Raw genomic sequence first — 17623 nt, forward strand, 5'->3', positions numbered from 1 at the left:
ATCAGTACTTCATTCACAGTTATGACTGAACTAGAGGTCCGGTACATGAAATTCGTGCATGGGAGTGTGTGTGTACCTAAGCTCAGCCTGCACCCTCTCCAATCTGGGACCCCTTGAGGGCAGTTGGACATCCCTCTCACAATCCAGGACTGCTGGCTCCCAACCACTCACCTGCCTGCTTGATTGCTCCTAACTGCTTTTGCCTGCCAGCCTGATCACCCCCTAACCACTCCCCTGACAGCCTGATCGACACCTAACTGCTCCCCTGACAGCCCGATTGCCCCTAATTGCCCTCCCCTGCCAGCCTGGTCACCCCTAACTGCCCTCCCCTACTGGACTGGTCCCCCTTAACTGTCCTCCCCTGCAGGCCTTGTTGCCCCCAATTTTCCTTCCCTGCTGGCCCAGTCACCCCTAACTTCCCTCCCTTGCCAGCCCGATTGCCCCCAACTGCCCTCCCCTGCCGGCCTGATCACCCCCAACTGCCCTCCCCTGCAAGCCTGGTCCCCCCTAACTGCCCTCCTCTGCTGGCCTGATCTTGCCCCCAACTGCCCTCCTCTGCCGGCCAATTTGGTTCTGATTGGTCGGTTTCTATGCCAGTCAGCGACAAAAGCTCCGCCTCCTATGCAGCCATTGGCTCCTCACACTTGACCCAAATTTGGTTCTGATTGGTCGGTTTCTATGCCAGTCAGCATCTCTGGGCCTATCAATGGGGCCTAATCAGAAAGGTAGGGCTGATCAGCAGCCCTGGTGGAGGCCTGGAGAGAAATGGAGGCATGGCTGCTGGCCAGGCCCGGAGAGAAAGAGAGAGGCAAGTGCTGATCAAAAGCTGCCTCAGAGGCTACGGATCAGACCCTGCTTCTCTTCAGACCTCTCTCTGGGTCTGATTCGCAGCCCCCTCAGCAGTTAGTGCTGGGTCACCACGGCAACCTTGCGCTGACTGCAGGACTGACTTCCGGTTGGTCAAGCCTCTGGTTGTTATGGATGTGACGGACCCAGGGTTTTTATATATTAGGATTATTTAATATTAGCACCAACAACTTTTTTTTACCAAAAACATTTTTCATATTATTGTCCAAAATGTTTATAAAATAATACCATACTTTAAATTATTCAATTTTTAAACCAATCTGTAATGAGAGTCTTGAACTAGATGAATAAAACTCAAGGTTTTTAAAAATCAAACTAAAGTGAATATAAAGCATGGCCTTATGGCAAAATATCAGAGTGATAATGATTAAACAAGACCTAAATCAGGGCCCCATCCTACATTATTGTAGTCATACTGAATAGTGACTGTATACAATGAGAAACTGTCTACATCCTATGAATACTGTTAATGACAGAACTTTTTTTTACTAAAATGGCAAGAATACAAATGGCTAATATCAGTAAAATGCAGTAGTGTTCAGGCTCTTAATTCAAATTCAATGGACAGAAGAGGGAAGAGATTTAGGGGGTTTTAGGGAAAATAAGGAAACACTAATGGAGTTGTTACTCTGAAAACAAACACTTGCCACAGGCAAAAAAATAAAAAAAATAAAATGGCAATTAAGTTGATTGTAGTACTTTAATGTTTTAGAGAAAACTTATTAAAAATACAGATTTTAAAAATCTTACATTCTTGACAGATATAGCATCACCTGTCTTTCTAAAAAATAGTATGGGTAAACACAACTGCAGAAATGTATGTTAATCAGTGGTACAATGTTATGGATTTAAGATCCTGACACACTCCAACTATCTGCTGCTTTGAAGTCAGATTATGGCCTGGAATTTGCATCCGGCTGGGTCCAACGTGGCATATTGGGACCCAGGCCAATATCAGCAAACTGTGCCTGTTTTGGCAGAACTTCTCCAGCCAAGAAAGGATAATAACAAAGAAAAAAACCATCCAATTATATGAGGTACCCAGAAAGGAAAGGAAATCAGTTTTGTAAAAAACACTTTTCCCTCTTTGTTATAAGCTTCTTTATTTACTCCAGGTAGTTAACATAACAGAGTTCAATAGTGAAGTAAGTGGATTTTACACTCACTATTACTGTATGGGTAGAAAGAGCCACACACATTTTTATTTTTATAAGTCATCTCTGATCTCTGCAATATGGCACATGAGAACAGAGATTCAGAGGCACAAAGTTAATATATACCTTTAACATTGTCAAGGATTCAAAAATAAATGCAATCAAATAGAAAAAAAAATCAGTTTGACATTTTGACCTCTCCCAAGGATGTGAAGAATCTTTTCGCATGTCAGAAATCTCTATAGCAAAGATTCCTATGAGAGAGAAGAAAATTGTGCAGATTAATATTTTTACTTCAAAGATTTCACCATGTATAAAAATATATTCTAATATTACTTCAGCAATACTTAAGATTTTTACCAACTTCTGTGAAGAAACACAGATACAGTGTATATTTCTTTTGCTCAGTTTTTACAAATGGTGATACATCCATATCTTGGAATCATAGTCAACAATAAAAAGGAATGGATTATTATTACATACAACTTGAATGGATCTCAAGAACATTGTGCTAAATGAAAAAAATATATATATCAAAAGTTACATAGTATTCATGATTCCATTTCTATAACATTCTCAAAATGACAGAATTATACAGGTGTAGAAGAAATTAATGTTTGCCAAGTGGTGGGTGTGTGCTTTGACTATGAAGGGATATCACGAGGGATTGAGTTCCTTGTTGCTGATGGAACAATTCAGTGTCTTGATTGTGGTGATGAAATATGGGTGGTGTGTAAAAAAAGCTGTACATACAATGAGTGCAGGCAAAAACTGGTGAAAACTGAAAAAGGCCTATATTAACATTGTACCAAGGTTAATTTCTTCCTTTGTAAGATATTGTCATTGGTAAACCGGGGGAAGGACATGGGTAACTCTCTATAACTATTTTTGCACCTACCAGTTATACTGTAATTCTTTCCAAATAAAAAGTAAAATAAAAAAAAAACTGGTAGACCCACACAATGGAATATTATTCAGCAGTTAAAAGGAATATGCAACAATATCTGAAGCACATGAAAACCTGGGGAAATCTCAAATATGTTATGCTGAGTGAAAGTCAGCCATTAGAAACTACATACGATAAGATTTCATTTATATGACAGCCTGGAAAAGGCAAAGGGATAAGAAACAGACCAGTGGTAGTAGGAAAGCAAATTAAGTAAATTTATTGTCTAAATAAGAGGTGGCCATCAAAGGATACCATTTAAAACTAACAGCAAAAGTTAAGTAAGAAGATTCAAGATGATGGCAGAGTAGGTGGAATTTACACTCACCTCCTCCAAGGACAGAACTGGAATTGCAACTAAATATAGAACAACCTGAATAATCAAGTAAAGACTAGCCGAACAGAAGTCTTAAAACCAAGGATTAATAGAAGAAGCCACATCAAAAATGGTAGGAAGGGCAGAGACACAAAAAAGGCCAGCCTGTACCCACAGGTGGCAGTTGAGGTTCTTGCAGGGGGTTTCCCATGAGAAGCATGGAGTCTCAAGTCCTCACCTAGCTCCTCGGCCCAGAGCACCAGACCTGGGAAGAAGAGCCCACATACAATCTGGCTGTGAAAACCAGCAGGGATTCTGTCCTGCATGGAGAGGTAGGGGTCTGTTGGAGAACCAGACATCCTCTTAGAGCACCAACACACAAAATCTTATTCACAGCCAGTCACCCTGTATTCCAGCAGAGAGAGGGCAGAGCAGACTAGAGGACTGTGAGGAGAGATGGATTTCTAACTTTGGGGAGAGAGCCAAAGGGGCAGCCGCCAGGATCCCTGTGCTGAGTCCACACTCAAACTACAGATGCCATCTTTTTTTGGGTGGAGCACTACCTTCCTTATGGCATCAGCCTGGGGGAACACAAAAGCCCCATCCTCTCAATTCCCTGTTGCCACACCCTGCAGAGCTCATGCTTTGCTGAGGAGTCAGCTGACGGGGCCATGGAATAGAGGTCCCAGCAGACTCAGGGGTATCCCTGACTGAGTTATGTGGCTTTGGGGTGGGGTCAATCCCCCCACTTTCCTGTGAACTTGATAGGTGCCTTCCCATCAAGGGAGATACACTAGACCCAACCTCTGGGCTCCTGGCAGCCTCATCCCGACTCTTGGTGGCCCCTCCCTGCCAAGGAGGCCTGGACTGAATCTGGGACAGACTGGGTTGTGTGGCTCTAGGATGAGGCCCATTTTTCTCTCACAGAGCCCTCCCTTCAACTGGCCAAATTTTGGTCTGTTTAGGCTTGAAAAACTCTGCTGGCATCACCCTGACTGACCACTCCCTGAGACTCTGCCCTACTACAAAGGTCTTCAGGAACCTGGCAGGTGGTAGCTAGACTTTGTATATCCTGGGACTTTTGCTGAGTGGCCTCTGACCCAGCACTGGTAAGAGTTTGAACTTGTATCAATATGGTGAACACCACTTTTCCTACCTGGTGATTCACTGACAACCTACCGCATGCAATTCAAGTACTATAAGAGGCTCTTCCAGTGACTGAAGGCAGTCAGCAGGTGGAGGCAGGCAAAGGAAAACTGCAGATGCCTTGCAACTTTTACTGACCTGTCCCCAGGCTTGGTGCCAGTGGAAGCTGGCCTTGGTATGCAGCTTGGTCAGTACACATCAAGGCCCAGCAGAGGCAGCCACAAACTACGGATCACTTTGTAGCTCCAAACAAATAGCTCTGAGCCAGTCACAAGCAGTGTGTGACATTGACCTGCACCAGAGTCTCTCCCAAAATGCCCAGGGGCCAGCTTCAGACAACATTAGAGCAGGATCCAATTAACTGCACAAGTGGCATATCCAAAGGGAGATCTTGGCAGGCACCAGATCCTGCTGAGGCAAATTCTACTTTATGTGGTCAGCACCTGCACAGCACTCATACTCTATGATCAGGAACAATCCTCATAGTCAGCCATCCTGAGTGTCAAATTCACTAATGAACAGGCCAATAGCAAGTTCAAGACTCAATCACAACAGGAGGGCCCACATAACACACACAGGGACATTACTAGAGCACCCAGATCAGGTGAAGAAAGAGACTGACTGCACCACTGGGTCCCACAGGACACCTACTACGTAAGTCCACCCTACCAAGACTGGGAGATATAGATCTACCTAATACATAGAAACGAACACAAAGAGACAGACAAAATAGGAAGATAAAGAAACATGCCCCAAGTAAAAGAACAGGAGAAATCTCCAGAAAAAGAGCTAAATAAAATGAGGGCAAGCAATTTGAGTTCAAAAAAATGTTTATAAAGATGCTAAAGGAACTAGTGAGAACTTCAACAAAAAGATAGCAAACATAAAAATATATACAGAAACCATAAGAAAACCAGTCAAAAAGGTATTACACAGTATCTGAAATGAAGAATACACTAGAAGGAACAAACAGTAGGTTGGATGAAGTAGACTCTGAATCAGAAATTTAGAAGACAAAGTAGTAAAAAACTCTCAATTAGAGCAGCAAAGGAAAATAATTCTAAAATGAGGATAGTTTAAGGGATATTTGAGACACCATGAAGCATAACAACATCCGCATCACAGAGGTACCAGAAAAAGTAAAAGAGAGAGAGAGAAAAAAAGCAAGGTATTGAGAATCTATTTTAAGAACTAATGGCTGAAAATTTCCCTAACCTGGTGAAGGAGATAACATAAGTCCAGGAAGCGCAGAGAGTCCCAAACAAGATGTACCTAAAGAGGCCCATGTCAAGACACATCATAGTTAAAAAGATAAAGGTTAAAGACAAAAAGAAAATCTGAAAAGCAGCAAGAGAAAAGCAGTTAGCTACATACAAGGAAGCTCCCATAAGACTATCAGCTGATTTCTCAACAGACACATTTTAGGCCAGAAGGGATTGGCATCAAATATTCAAAGTAATGAAAAGCAAAGACCTATACCCAAGACTACTTTACCCAGCAAGATTATCATTTAAAATTGAAGGAAAAAGAGTTTCAAAGACAAGAAAAAGATAGAAGAGTTGATTACCAATAAACCAGTATTATAAGAAATGTTAAAGGGTTTTCTTAAAGGTGAAGAGAAATGAAGAGAAAGAGAATGAGAAGGAAGAAGGAGGAGGAGGAGGAGATTATAGAGAATGAAATGGCAATAAATTTGTAAGTATCAATAAATCACTTTAAATATAAGTGGCTTAAATATTCCAATCAAAATACATAGGGTAGTTGAAAACTACCTTGATATTTACAGAATATTTTATTCCAGAATAGCAGAATATACATTCTTCTCAAGTACACATGAAATATTCTCAAAGATAGCCTACCTCAAGAAACAAGAACAATCTCAAATAAACAATCTGTCAACTCAAAGGAATTAGAAAAGAAGCAACAACAAAAAAGCCCAGAGTAAATTGAAGAAATGAAATAATAAAGATCACAGTGGACTTAAATGACATGGAGACTAAAAAAACAATACAAAAGATCAATGAAACAAAGAACTACGTAGTTCTTTGACACAATAAAAAAAGACTGACAGACATTTTAACCAGAGTGACCATGAGAAAAAGAGGATGCAATAAATAAAATTAGAAATGAAAGAGGAGAAGTAACAATTACAAAAGACTATAGGAAAATAATATGAACAACTATATGCCAACAATTGAATAACAAATTGAAATGAATAAATTCCTAGGAAACACAACCTTCCAAATTGAATCAGGAGAATCAGAAAACCTGAGTAGATGATTACAACTAATAAAATTGAAGCAGCAATGAGAAAACTCCCAACAAACAAAAGTCCTGGACTGGATAATTTCATAGGTGAATTTTACCAAACATTTAAAGAACTAACACCTATCCTTCTTCAAACTATTAAAAACAATTCAAGAGAAGGGAAGACTTCCAAGCACTTTTTAATAGACCCCCATTATCCTAATTCTAAAACCAGATAAAGACACTACAAAGAAATAAAATTATAGACCAATATCCCTGATGAACATAGATGCTAAAAATCTCAACAAAATATTAGCAAACTAAACCCAGCAATACATTAAAGATTTATTCCATAAATAAATAGTTGGTAAAATATTTGCAAATCAATAAATGTGATATAGTACATAAATAAAATGAAGAATAAAAATCATGTGATTATATCAATACATGCAGAAAAAACATTTGGTAAAACCCAGCACCCATTTATGATAAAAACTATCGGCAATGTGGTAATAGAGGGATCATACCACAACATAATAAAGGCCACATATGACAAAACCATACCCAACAAACTCAATGGGCAAAAACTAAAAGCATTTTCCTTCATATCAGGAACAAGACACAATGTCTGCTTTCACCACTCATATTCAACTAAGTTCTAGCCACAGGGATCATACAGGATGAAGAAATAAAAGGCATCCACCCAAATAGAAGAGAAGAAAGTAAAACTCATTGTTCACAGATAACATGATATTGTACATAGAAAACCCTGAACACTCCATCAAATAATTACTTGATAGAATAAATGAATTTGGCAAAGTATCAAGAAATCAGTAGCATTTTTATACACCAATAATGAACTCTCAGAAAGAGAAATTAAGAAATAATCCTATTTACTGTTACAACAAAAAAACATAATAACCTATACTTTGAAAACTATAGGACACTGAAGAAAGTAATTGAGTAAGATACAAATAAGTGGAAGAATTTACTGTGCTCATGGATTGGGAAAATTAACATTATTAAAATGTCCATACTATCCAAAGCAATCTATAGATCCAATGAAATTCCTATTAAAATACCAATGGCATATTTTAAAGATCTAGAAAAAAACATTCTAAAACTTTATATGGAACAAAGCAGACCCCAAAATAGCCTCAGAAATCTTGAGAAAGAACCAAGTTGGAGATATCAGAATACTTGATATCAAACTATACTACAATGCCATTGCAATTTTAAAAAAGATTCGTTCTGGCAAAGAGCAGGTGTATAGATCAATAGAACAAAACAGACGGCCCAGAAATCAATCCACATGTCTGTGGTCAATTAATATTTGACAAAGGAGGCAAAGCATGAAATGGAGTAAAGACAGTCTCTTCAATAAATGGTGTTGAGAAAATTAGACAGATAAATGCAAAAAAAATTTTTAAACTAGACCACCAACGTACACCATACACAAGAATGAACTCAAAATGGATAAAAGACTTAAATGTAAGTCACAAAACCATAAAAATCCTAGAAGAAAATATAGGCAGTAAAATCTCAGATATGCCAAGGTTGTGGGTTTGATCCACAATGAATACATAAATAAGTAGAAGAACAAATTGTTGTCTCTCTCTCTCTGTGTGTCACTCTCTCTCTCCCTACCACTTTCTCTAAAAATTCAATAAAAATTTAATACAAATGGATGTAGAAATAAAAAGAAAATCAGATTTTAAAAATAAAATTTATGCAAACAGATAAAATAGAGATCTTTTACTTTAGAATATTTATATAAAACTAAGTCAAAATACTTCATTTTTATGTGAACATAACTAATCATGTTTCAATAGCACTATTCCTGACAGACTGTTACTGCGATTCCTTACAACCTCAAATAGTCACTGTATATATTGCTATATGGTCCCCAGAGAATGGACCCTTAAACCACTCACTCTTCTAGAGATCGATCCAGGCCTCGGTCAGGAGATCGGTGGTGAGCACGTTCCGGTGAATGACACTTTGTATTTGGCTTTATCGTAGAATTCAAATAATAAGCATTACTTGAGTAATTCTGGCGGCGAAGTTCTTGCACAGCCCTTTCCCTAATGCAAAAAAAGTTTAAAATAGAACTTTTAAATTTTGTATTCAGTGGCATTATTAAACCAGTGGTAACACTGAAGTTTAATTCACACTTTAAAACCTAGCCATCATGGAATAACCAAAATCTGTTGTTACCTAAGAAAGAATGCTCCCAGCCTAAATACTGCACAGAGACCAACTTACCTTTCAAAGCGCTCGGTCCCTAGCTGTCTTTTGGTAATGTCTAAATCAGCTTCCAGTTGTGTGACAACATTCCTGAACTGGGCCACGTCTCTACTCTGGATGGCCCTGTGTGAAAGAATGTAAGAGAGAGAGTTGATTAGACTTTTTAAAGTCTAGTACTTTCTGAACCACGTTAGCAATGTTTCCTTACCTGGATCCAAGCCAAACTGTGATCTTTATAGACATACTAGGAGCCCGTTGCAGGAAGATTCCTGCAAGCGGCTGCCTCGGCTGGTACACTGTCCCTCCCCGTCCCGCACGCCGCCGCACGCCCCGCCCGCGCTTTCCCTCTGGCAGCCGCCTTGCTTTCCGCTTTCCCTCCCTCTTCCTTCTATGCTGTCTTCAGTCTTCACTCCTCCCTCCCTCAGCGAATGCAAATTAACTGCCATCTTTGTTGGGTTAATTTGCATACTCGCTCTGATTGGCTGTGGGCGTAGCGAAGGTACGGTCAATTAGCATTTTTCTCTTTTATTAGTGTAGATATGCCAATTTTAGGTGGAGTAAATGTACAAGTAGCCTATTTGAAAAGCTTAAGGTGTGCCAATCACATTCAATTAGTTAAACTTTCTCTGCGTCAGTTTCCTTGTGTTTACATGAAGTAATATTATCTGTTATCTGTGTCTATTATCTATTTACTAGAGGCCCGGTGCACGAAATTCGTGCACGGGGGAGGGGGTGTCCCTCAGCCCAGCCTGTACCCTCTCCAATCTGGGACTCCTTGAGGGATGTCCGACTGCCCGTTTAGGCCAGATCCCGGTAGGATTGGGCCTAAACGAGCAGTCGGACATCCCTCTCACAATCCAGGACTGCTGGCTCCCAACTAACTGCTCGCCTGCCTGCCTTCCTTATTGCCCCTAACCGCTTCTGCCTGCCAGCCTGATCACCCCCTAACCACTCCCCTGCCAGCCTGATTGATGCCTAACTGCCCCTCTGCCAGCCTGATTGCCCCTAACTTCCCTCCCCTACAGGCCTGGTCACCCCTAACTGCCCTCCCCTGCAGGCCTGGTCCCCCCCAACTGCTCTCCCCTGCAGGCCTGGGTCCCTCCCAACTGCCCTCCCTGGCAGGCTTGATTGCCCCCAACTGCCCTCCCTTGCAGGCCTGGTCCCTCCCAACTTCCCTCCCCTGCTGGCCATCTTGTGGTGGCCATCTTGTGTCCACATGGGGGCAGCCATCTTGTGTGTTGGAGTGATGGTCAATTTGCATATTACTTTTTTATTATATAGGATAGCACATTATTTTTATAAAAGTACTTTAAAGTATTATACTCTTAAGTAATGGTATAACCAAATAATCAAAACTGGAATTCATATGGTCTGTTATATATTAGGTCAACCACGTGCTTTGTGTATGCTCAGAATTAAATCTGATATTCCTGCACACACTCTCCTCCATTTAACAGGATCTCCTTTAGGGCTAACCCATGCCACAAACCCCCACAACATGGCGCACTGCATCAGGAAGATAACGACGAGATGAATGCTGCTTGCACAGAGCACTCTACCCCTGCTGCTTGTTCCCAGGACGGCACTCTAGGACACACAAGTTGATCGTGTTTACCCGTGTAAGGGACAGTACTGATCAGCCAGTCTAAAACAGAAGGTAGTCTTTAAGGTTACATTCTTAAGAGATTTCCACCTCTGGCTTGAGAAAGTGACCTGGCAGAACTGGTTAAAGGTAGCACAACAGCCCAGCTGCAGTGACTAAAAAGGACTCAGTGACAGCTGCCATAACCTGGAAACAGTTTCTGAAGGAACTGGCTTGGGCTTTGCAGGCTGGGCTCAGTCAGGGGCTCCTGTGAGTGCCTGATTCCTGAGATCATGATTCCTATCCCTCCCCAGGCCCCAAGCTCAGACAGGGGGGCAGAGTTGAGGCTGGATGAAAAAGTGTCACAGAGGAGACAGATAAGAACAGAGGCTGGGGGTCCCCATGCCTCTGTTTTTGGTGAGAGGTTAACAACAGACCAAGTTTAACAACAGAACATTCACTATCCTGGCAGGCATTTCCACCCACCCTTCCAGCAGGGTCATGGAATAAACTGCTAATGGTACTGGGATGCTGAAAGCAGCAGCCACAATCAATGCCCTAAGGGAAGTCTTCAGTATTCTGTGAATGCAGGAGTCCTTCTAGGTACCTAGTATGTACATTATAGGTACACAAGCAAACACAGTGTGACAAGTGGAAAGATTAGTGAGCAATACCAGATGGGTTCATATATAGAAAAATTCTTCTGGTTTCAGAAGTGTTTTTTTTCTAATCTGGTTATAATATTTCCTAAAGGCGATATTATAGATTAGACATCTTATTATACCCAAAGCTCTATTGGAAACAATTAACACAATGGTTAAACTTAAATTTAAATCAATTTAGCTAAACATGTAATAGAAACTAGTACTAAATTTTTGGCAAATCACATTTCTGGTGCTCAGTTTAATTAATGGCTAATTATGGATGCTTACACTATGTAAATTTCAGCTTTAAAATTTTCCTAACCAATAAAGTATCAAAAATTTAAGGAATATGACTTTGTTATGATACTGCTAACAAACTCACATTTTATTTTCTGCCAAGCACAGGTGTTCTTTAAGCAGCTGAATTTCAGATTCTTTTTCTTGTAGCGCTATCTGAGACTGATATTCTTTGTCCCGATTGGCCACCAGCAAAGCTTCTAGATTCTGCATGGAGATTCTCTCATTTGTCATCTGATTTCTGAGGAGTTCTATTTCAGAACGAGCAGAATCTAACTCATTCTCCATCTGTACAACAATAGGAAGATATCTATACTTATTCCCATTCATTCACTTAACTGATAGATTATCAAAGATTTACAAAATTTCTGTATTATGTAATAAAATAAGAACCCCTTTAATTTATTTCTTTTTTAAAATCCTCAACTGGTATGTTTTTATTGATTTTAGAGAGACGAATGTGAGAGAATGAGAGAGAGATAAACTTTTATGTGAGAGTGAAACATTGATCAGTTGCCTCCCATATGCGCCCCCACAGGGAACAAACCTGCAACCTAGGTATGTGCCCTGACCACGAATCAAACCCACAACCTTTTGAATTGGTTGTGGCCAGGACCATTTGAATTTCTTGATTAGAAATATTGTCCTCCTTCTTTCCAAATACACACACACACACACACACACACACACACACACACACACACACAGAGTTTCATTTCCACCAACTTTTTGATCATATCAGAAAATTCGTTAAGTAATGAGTTATTAATCCCAAACTGCAAACAATTTCCATTTCCAGCTTTGATATTTATTTAGTATATATTTCTGCAAAACTGACATGGTGATGATACCTGTGACTACTGCTTTTACTGTGTGAGGTGTGTAACTACCTTACTGAGTGTCATTGCATTCCATTGTTAAGGAAGACAAATGAGATTATTGCCCAGCCAGCATGACTCAGTGGTTGAGCATCTACCTATGAACCAGGAGGTTCGATTCTTGGTCAGGGCACATGCCCAGGTTGCAGGCTCCATCCCCAGTAGGGGGCATGCAGGAGGCAGCCGATCAGTGAGTCTCTCACTCTCCCTCTTCCTTCCTCTCTGAAATCAACAAAAACATATCTTTAAAAAATGAGATTATTGGGGGAGGAAGAGGCAGCTAGGGGAAGAACTTTCTAGACTAGATACAATTAAAAAATGATGTCTGACTAAACAAAAACATATTGATGGTTAATATAAACTAAAATTTGCCACAAAACAACTGAAAGAAAACAAAGTCAGTAAATGAAATACAGAGTTAATATCTTAATATAAGGAACTCAAACCAATTGATGAGAAATGTGAACAGAAATTTTATAAAATATAGCTATTCGGAAACATGTGGAAAAATTACTCTTATGAATTATCAAAGAAATGTAAATTAAAACAAGATGCTATTTCGAGTCCAGGGTATCTTCACCTTGATAGTAGCGACCTTTTGGGTTGGATGAGTGTGTGGCGTAGGGAGCTGTCTATGCCTTACAGTGTGCTTACAGCACCCCTGGCCTCGGCCAGTGGCATCCCCCACCCCAGCAGTGACAACCACAAGTGTCTCCAGACATTGCTGGATGTCCACTGGGGGGCAAAATCTCTTTCAGTTGAACCACTGTTCTAGTTTAACAAGTTGGTAAATTTCTTAGTGTGTGTTGATTAACATTAAAATGGGCAATTATAATTTCATACACTCTGCTGTCAGGAATACAAAATGGAGTATCACTTTTTTTGGTAAAAGGTTTATTAGAATATAATTTACATACCACAAAACTCACCCATTCCAAAGGCACAATTTAAATTTTTTAGTATATTAAAGGAGTTGTGCAATAACACCACACTCTCATAATCTAGTGTTAGAATTTTTCATCATCTGCAAATAAAACCCAGTACCCATTAGAGTCTCCCCATTTACACCCACTGTCCACCACCCAAGCATCTGCCTGAAGCAATCCCTAATCTACCTTCTGCTTCTGTGATCTGTCTTATTCTGGACATTTCGTGTAAATGGAATAATACAACATGAGTGTGGTCTATTGTGACTGGCTTCCTTCCCTTAGCTTAATGTTTTCAAGAGTCATCCATGATCCTGATTTAGCAGCTATCAGTACTTCACTATTAAAAACATTTTAAAAAATATTTTGATTGTTGACAGTGTTACAGATGATTCTTAATTTCTTCCCTCCTTTACACCCCTCTTCCCAGTCCCTGCCCCACCCTAGGCCTTCACCACACTATTGTCTGTGTCTATTGGTTATGCATATCCTATATAATAAAAGCCTAATATGCTAATGGTCTGGTATCTGTTCAACCAATCAAAGTGTACTATGCTAATGATATGCTAAGGCTGATCAACTGCTTGCTATGACGTGCACTAACCACCAGGAGGCGGATGCTCTGATTTGTAGGTTAGCTTGCTGCTGTGGTCCAGCCGAGCTAGTTGGGCCAAAAATGCCCTGGAGCTCTCCTGTGGTCCCTCCCTGGCTGGCCAACCTTCCACATCCCTCCCCAGCCCCGATTGTGCACCGGTGGGATCCCTTGGCCTGGCCTGCGCCTTCTCACAATCCGGGACCCCTTGGGGCATGTCAGAGAGCCAGTTTTGGCCCAATCACGCAGGCCAGGCTGAGGGACCCCACTGGTGCATGAATTCGTGCACTGGGCCTCTAGTATGTATGTAAGTTTTTGATTAATCTCTTCCTGTCTCCCCCCACCTCCTTTCCCTCTGAGATGTCAATCTGTTTCCATGTCTCAATGCCTCTGGCACTATTTTGTTAGTCAGCCTATTATGTTCATTAGATTCCACTTATAAGTGAGATCATGTGATATGTGTCTTTCTTTAAATGGCTTGTTTCACTCAGCATAATACTTTCCAGATCCAGCCATGCTGTCACAAAGGGTAAGAAATCCTTCTTTTTTACAGTTGCATAGTATTTCACAGTGTAAATGTACCAAAGCTTTTTATCCACTCATCTACTGATGGGCATGTGGGCTCTTTCCAGATTTTAGCTATTGTAAAAACACTGCTATGTATATAGAGGTGCATATATCCTTTCTGATTAGTGTTTCGGTCTTCTTAAGAATCAACAAACAACAAATGCTGATGAGGATGTGGAAAAAAGGGAACCCTAGTATACTGCTGGTGGTAATGCAGACTGGTGCAGCCACTATGAAAAACTGTATGGAATTTACTCAAAAAACTTAAAATGGAACTACAGGCCCTTGACGGCATTTCTCAGTGGTTAGAACGTTGGCCCACACATCAGCAGGTCTCAGGTTCGATTTCCAATGAAGGGCACATACCTGGTTTTAAGGTTTGGTCCCTGGCCCTGATCAGGGCACATGCGGGAGGCAACCAATCGATGTCTCTCACATCAAGGTTTCTCTCTCCTCTGTCTCTTTTTCTCTCTCACCCTACCCTCTCCCTTCCACTTTCTCTAAAAATCAATGGAAAAAATATCCTTGGGTGAGGATTAAAAAAACCAACCAAACAAAAAAAGAAACTACCTTTTAGCCTAGTGATCCCACTTCTAGGAGTACTTCATTATTTTTAATGCCAAATAATATTCCCTTGCATAGATGTCGGGACATTTGAGCGATTTACACTTTCTAGCTATTATAAATAATGTTGCTAACAACATCTGTGCACAAGTTTTTGTGTGGACCAATGTTTTCATTGCTCTTCAATAGATAAGAGTGGAATTTTTGGGCTTTAAGGTAATTTTATTTTTAACATTTTGAAGAATTGCCAAAATGTTTTCCAAAGTGGCCTTGCTACCTTACATTCCCACCAGCAATGTATGAGGGTTCCAAATTATCTACATCTTTGCCAACACTTGTCACTGTCTGTTGTTTTTTTAATTGTTGCCATCCTAGTGCTTGTGAAATGGTATAATTTTTATTTGCATTTCTCTGATTGCTAATAATGTTGAGCATCTTTTCATGTGCTTATTTGCCATTTATGTATCTTCTATAGAGAAATGTCTCAAGATCTTTTGCCCTTGTTTCAGTTGGGCTCTTATTAAGCTGTAAGATTCTTTATACATGTCCTAGATGCAATTCCCTTATAGGATATATGCTTTGAAAATATTTTGTTTGTTTTTTACCATTCTGTGCAATGCCCTTTTACTTTATTGATGACATCATTTGTAGCACAAGTTTGTTTTTTTTTAATATATTTTATTGATTTTTTACAGAGAGGAAGAGAGAGGGATAGAGAGTTAGAAACATCGATGAGAGAGAAACATCGATCAGCTGCCTCTTGCACACCCCCTACTGGGGATGTGCCCGCAACCAAGGTACATGCCCTTGACCGGAATCGAACCTGGGACCCTTGAGTCCGCAGGCCGATGCTCTATCCACTGAGCCAAACTGGTTTTGGCCATTTGTAGCACAAGTTTTTATTTTGATGAAGTCCTTTTCATTTATTTATTTTTCTTTTGTTGCTTATGCTTTCTATATGTATCTATGAAAGCATTACCTAACCCAGTCACAAAAATTTACTTGTATGCTTTCTTCTTGAGAGATTTATAATTTTAGCTCTTATATACAAGCCTATAATCTATTTTAAGTTAATATTTGCATGTGGAAAGGAATTCAACTCCATTCTTTTCCATGTAGATATTCAGTTGTCCTAGTACAATTTGTTGAAAAAAAAAACACACAAAAAAACAACCCTTTTCTTTGCCCATTAAATTTTATTGGCACCAATTTTTAAAAAATAATTTGTCCACAATATGAGTTAATTTCTGGACTCTCTATTCTGTTCCATTGACCTATATCTTTCCTCATGTTAATATTATATTCTCTTGATCACTATAGTTTTGCTGTGAGTTCTGAAATTGGGAATTGTTAATCCTCTTTGTCCTCCTTTTTCAAAATTGTTTGGCTAGTCTAAGTCATTTGAATTTCCACATAAACTTTATATATCATGTCAATTTGTACAAAGAAGCCAGCTAAGATTCTGATAGGCTCTGTAATGAATTTGTAGATCAATTTGGGGTAGTATTGTCTTTTGTTTTTTTAATCCTCACCCGAGGACATTTTTCCATTGATTTTTAGAGAGTGGAAGAGAGAGGGAAAGACAGAGAGAAACATCGATATGAGAGAAACACATCAATTGGTTGCCTCCTGCACAAACCCTGACCAGGGCCCGGGCCGAGTGGAGCAGGTAACCAAGGTATGTACCTTTGACCAGGATCAAACCCAGAACCCTTTGGTCTGCAGACAGAAGCTCTATTCACTGAGCCAAATCAGCTAGGGCAGTATTGTCATTTTAAAAATGTTCATTTAAGTCTTATGATGAATGAATATGGGATGTCTTTCCGTTTATTTAGGTCTTAATTTCTTTTAACAATAATCTTCCATTTTATAAAGTACAAGTTTTGCACTTTTTTTATTAAATGTATTCCAAAATATTTTATCTTCTCTAGATGCTATTCCTTTTTGTATAATTCCATTTAATGTATTTGTTTTCTTATTTTCATTTTTGAATTATTCATTGCTAATATAGAAATGTAATTGATTATTATATATTGATCTTGTATCCTGCAACTTGATAAATGCATTTATTAGTTTTAATAAGTTTTTAGCATATTTTAGGATTTTCTATATCTAAGATCATATAATCTGTGAAAAGAGATATTTTTACTTCATACCAATCTAGGTGCATTTTATTTCTTTTTCTTGCCTTATTTCTAGGATAGAATCTTCAGGACAATGTTGACTAGAAGAGGTGAGAAGGGCATTTTTGTCATGTTACTGACAATATAGAGGAAAAGCATTACTCTATCACCATTAAGTATGATGATAGTTGTGGGCTTTTTTGCATATACTCTTTATCAGGTTAAGTTCTCTTCTATTCCTAGTTTATAGTTTTTTAAATCATAAAATGGTGTTGAATTTTGTCAAATACTTTTTCTGAATTTACTGGGATGATCATTGGTGTTTGTTCTTTATTGTACTGATATAACACATTTCATTAATTGTTTTTCAGGTATTAAACCAACCCTGTATTCCTGGGATAAATCCAATTGATCAGGATATAAAATTATATGTTGTTGGATCCTATTTTTTAGTATTTTCTTGAGAATTTTTCATCTAAATTCAACTTCAGTTTTCTTTGCTTATTAAAATTAGACAGATATACTAT

At 39.4% G+C, this 17623-nt stretch overlaps 1 protein-coding gene across 1 annotated transcript in view; it reads right to left on the minus strand.

The window, feature by feature from the left end:
• Positions 1-2136: 2136 nt before the first annotated feature.
• The window catches only part of LOC307111802 (testis-specific gene 10 protein-like), a 150831-nt gene continuing 135344 nt past the window's right edge, over positions 2137-17623 (minus strand). Inside the window, exons 17-20 of the mRNA XM_079791903.1 lie at positions 11532-11734; positions 8942-9046; positions 8611-8760; positions 2137-2275 (exon numbers count right to left, since the gene is read on the minus strand). Of these exons, the coding sequence (XP_079648029.1) occupies positions 2251-2275; positions 8611-8760; positions 8942-9046; positions 11532-11734 (483 nt within the window). The 3' untranslated portion in view covers positions 2137-2250. The remainder of the gene's footprint in view (positions 2276-8610; positions 8761-8941; positions 9047-11531; positions 11735-17623) is intronic.

The sequence above is a fragment of the Cnephaeus nilssonii genome (assembly GCF_951640355.1).
Source record: "Cnephaeus nilssonii genome assembly, chromosome: 15".
In the NCBI taxonomy this organism is placed as follows: Eukaryota; Metazoa; Chordata; class Mammalia; order Chiroptera; family Vespertilionidae; genus Cnephaeus; species Cnephaeus nilssonii.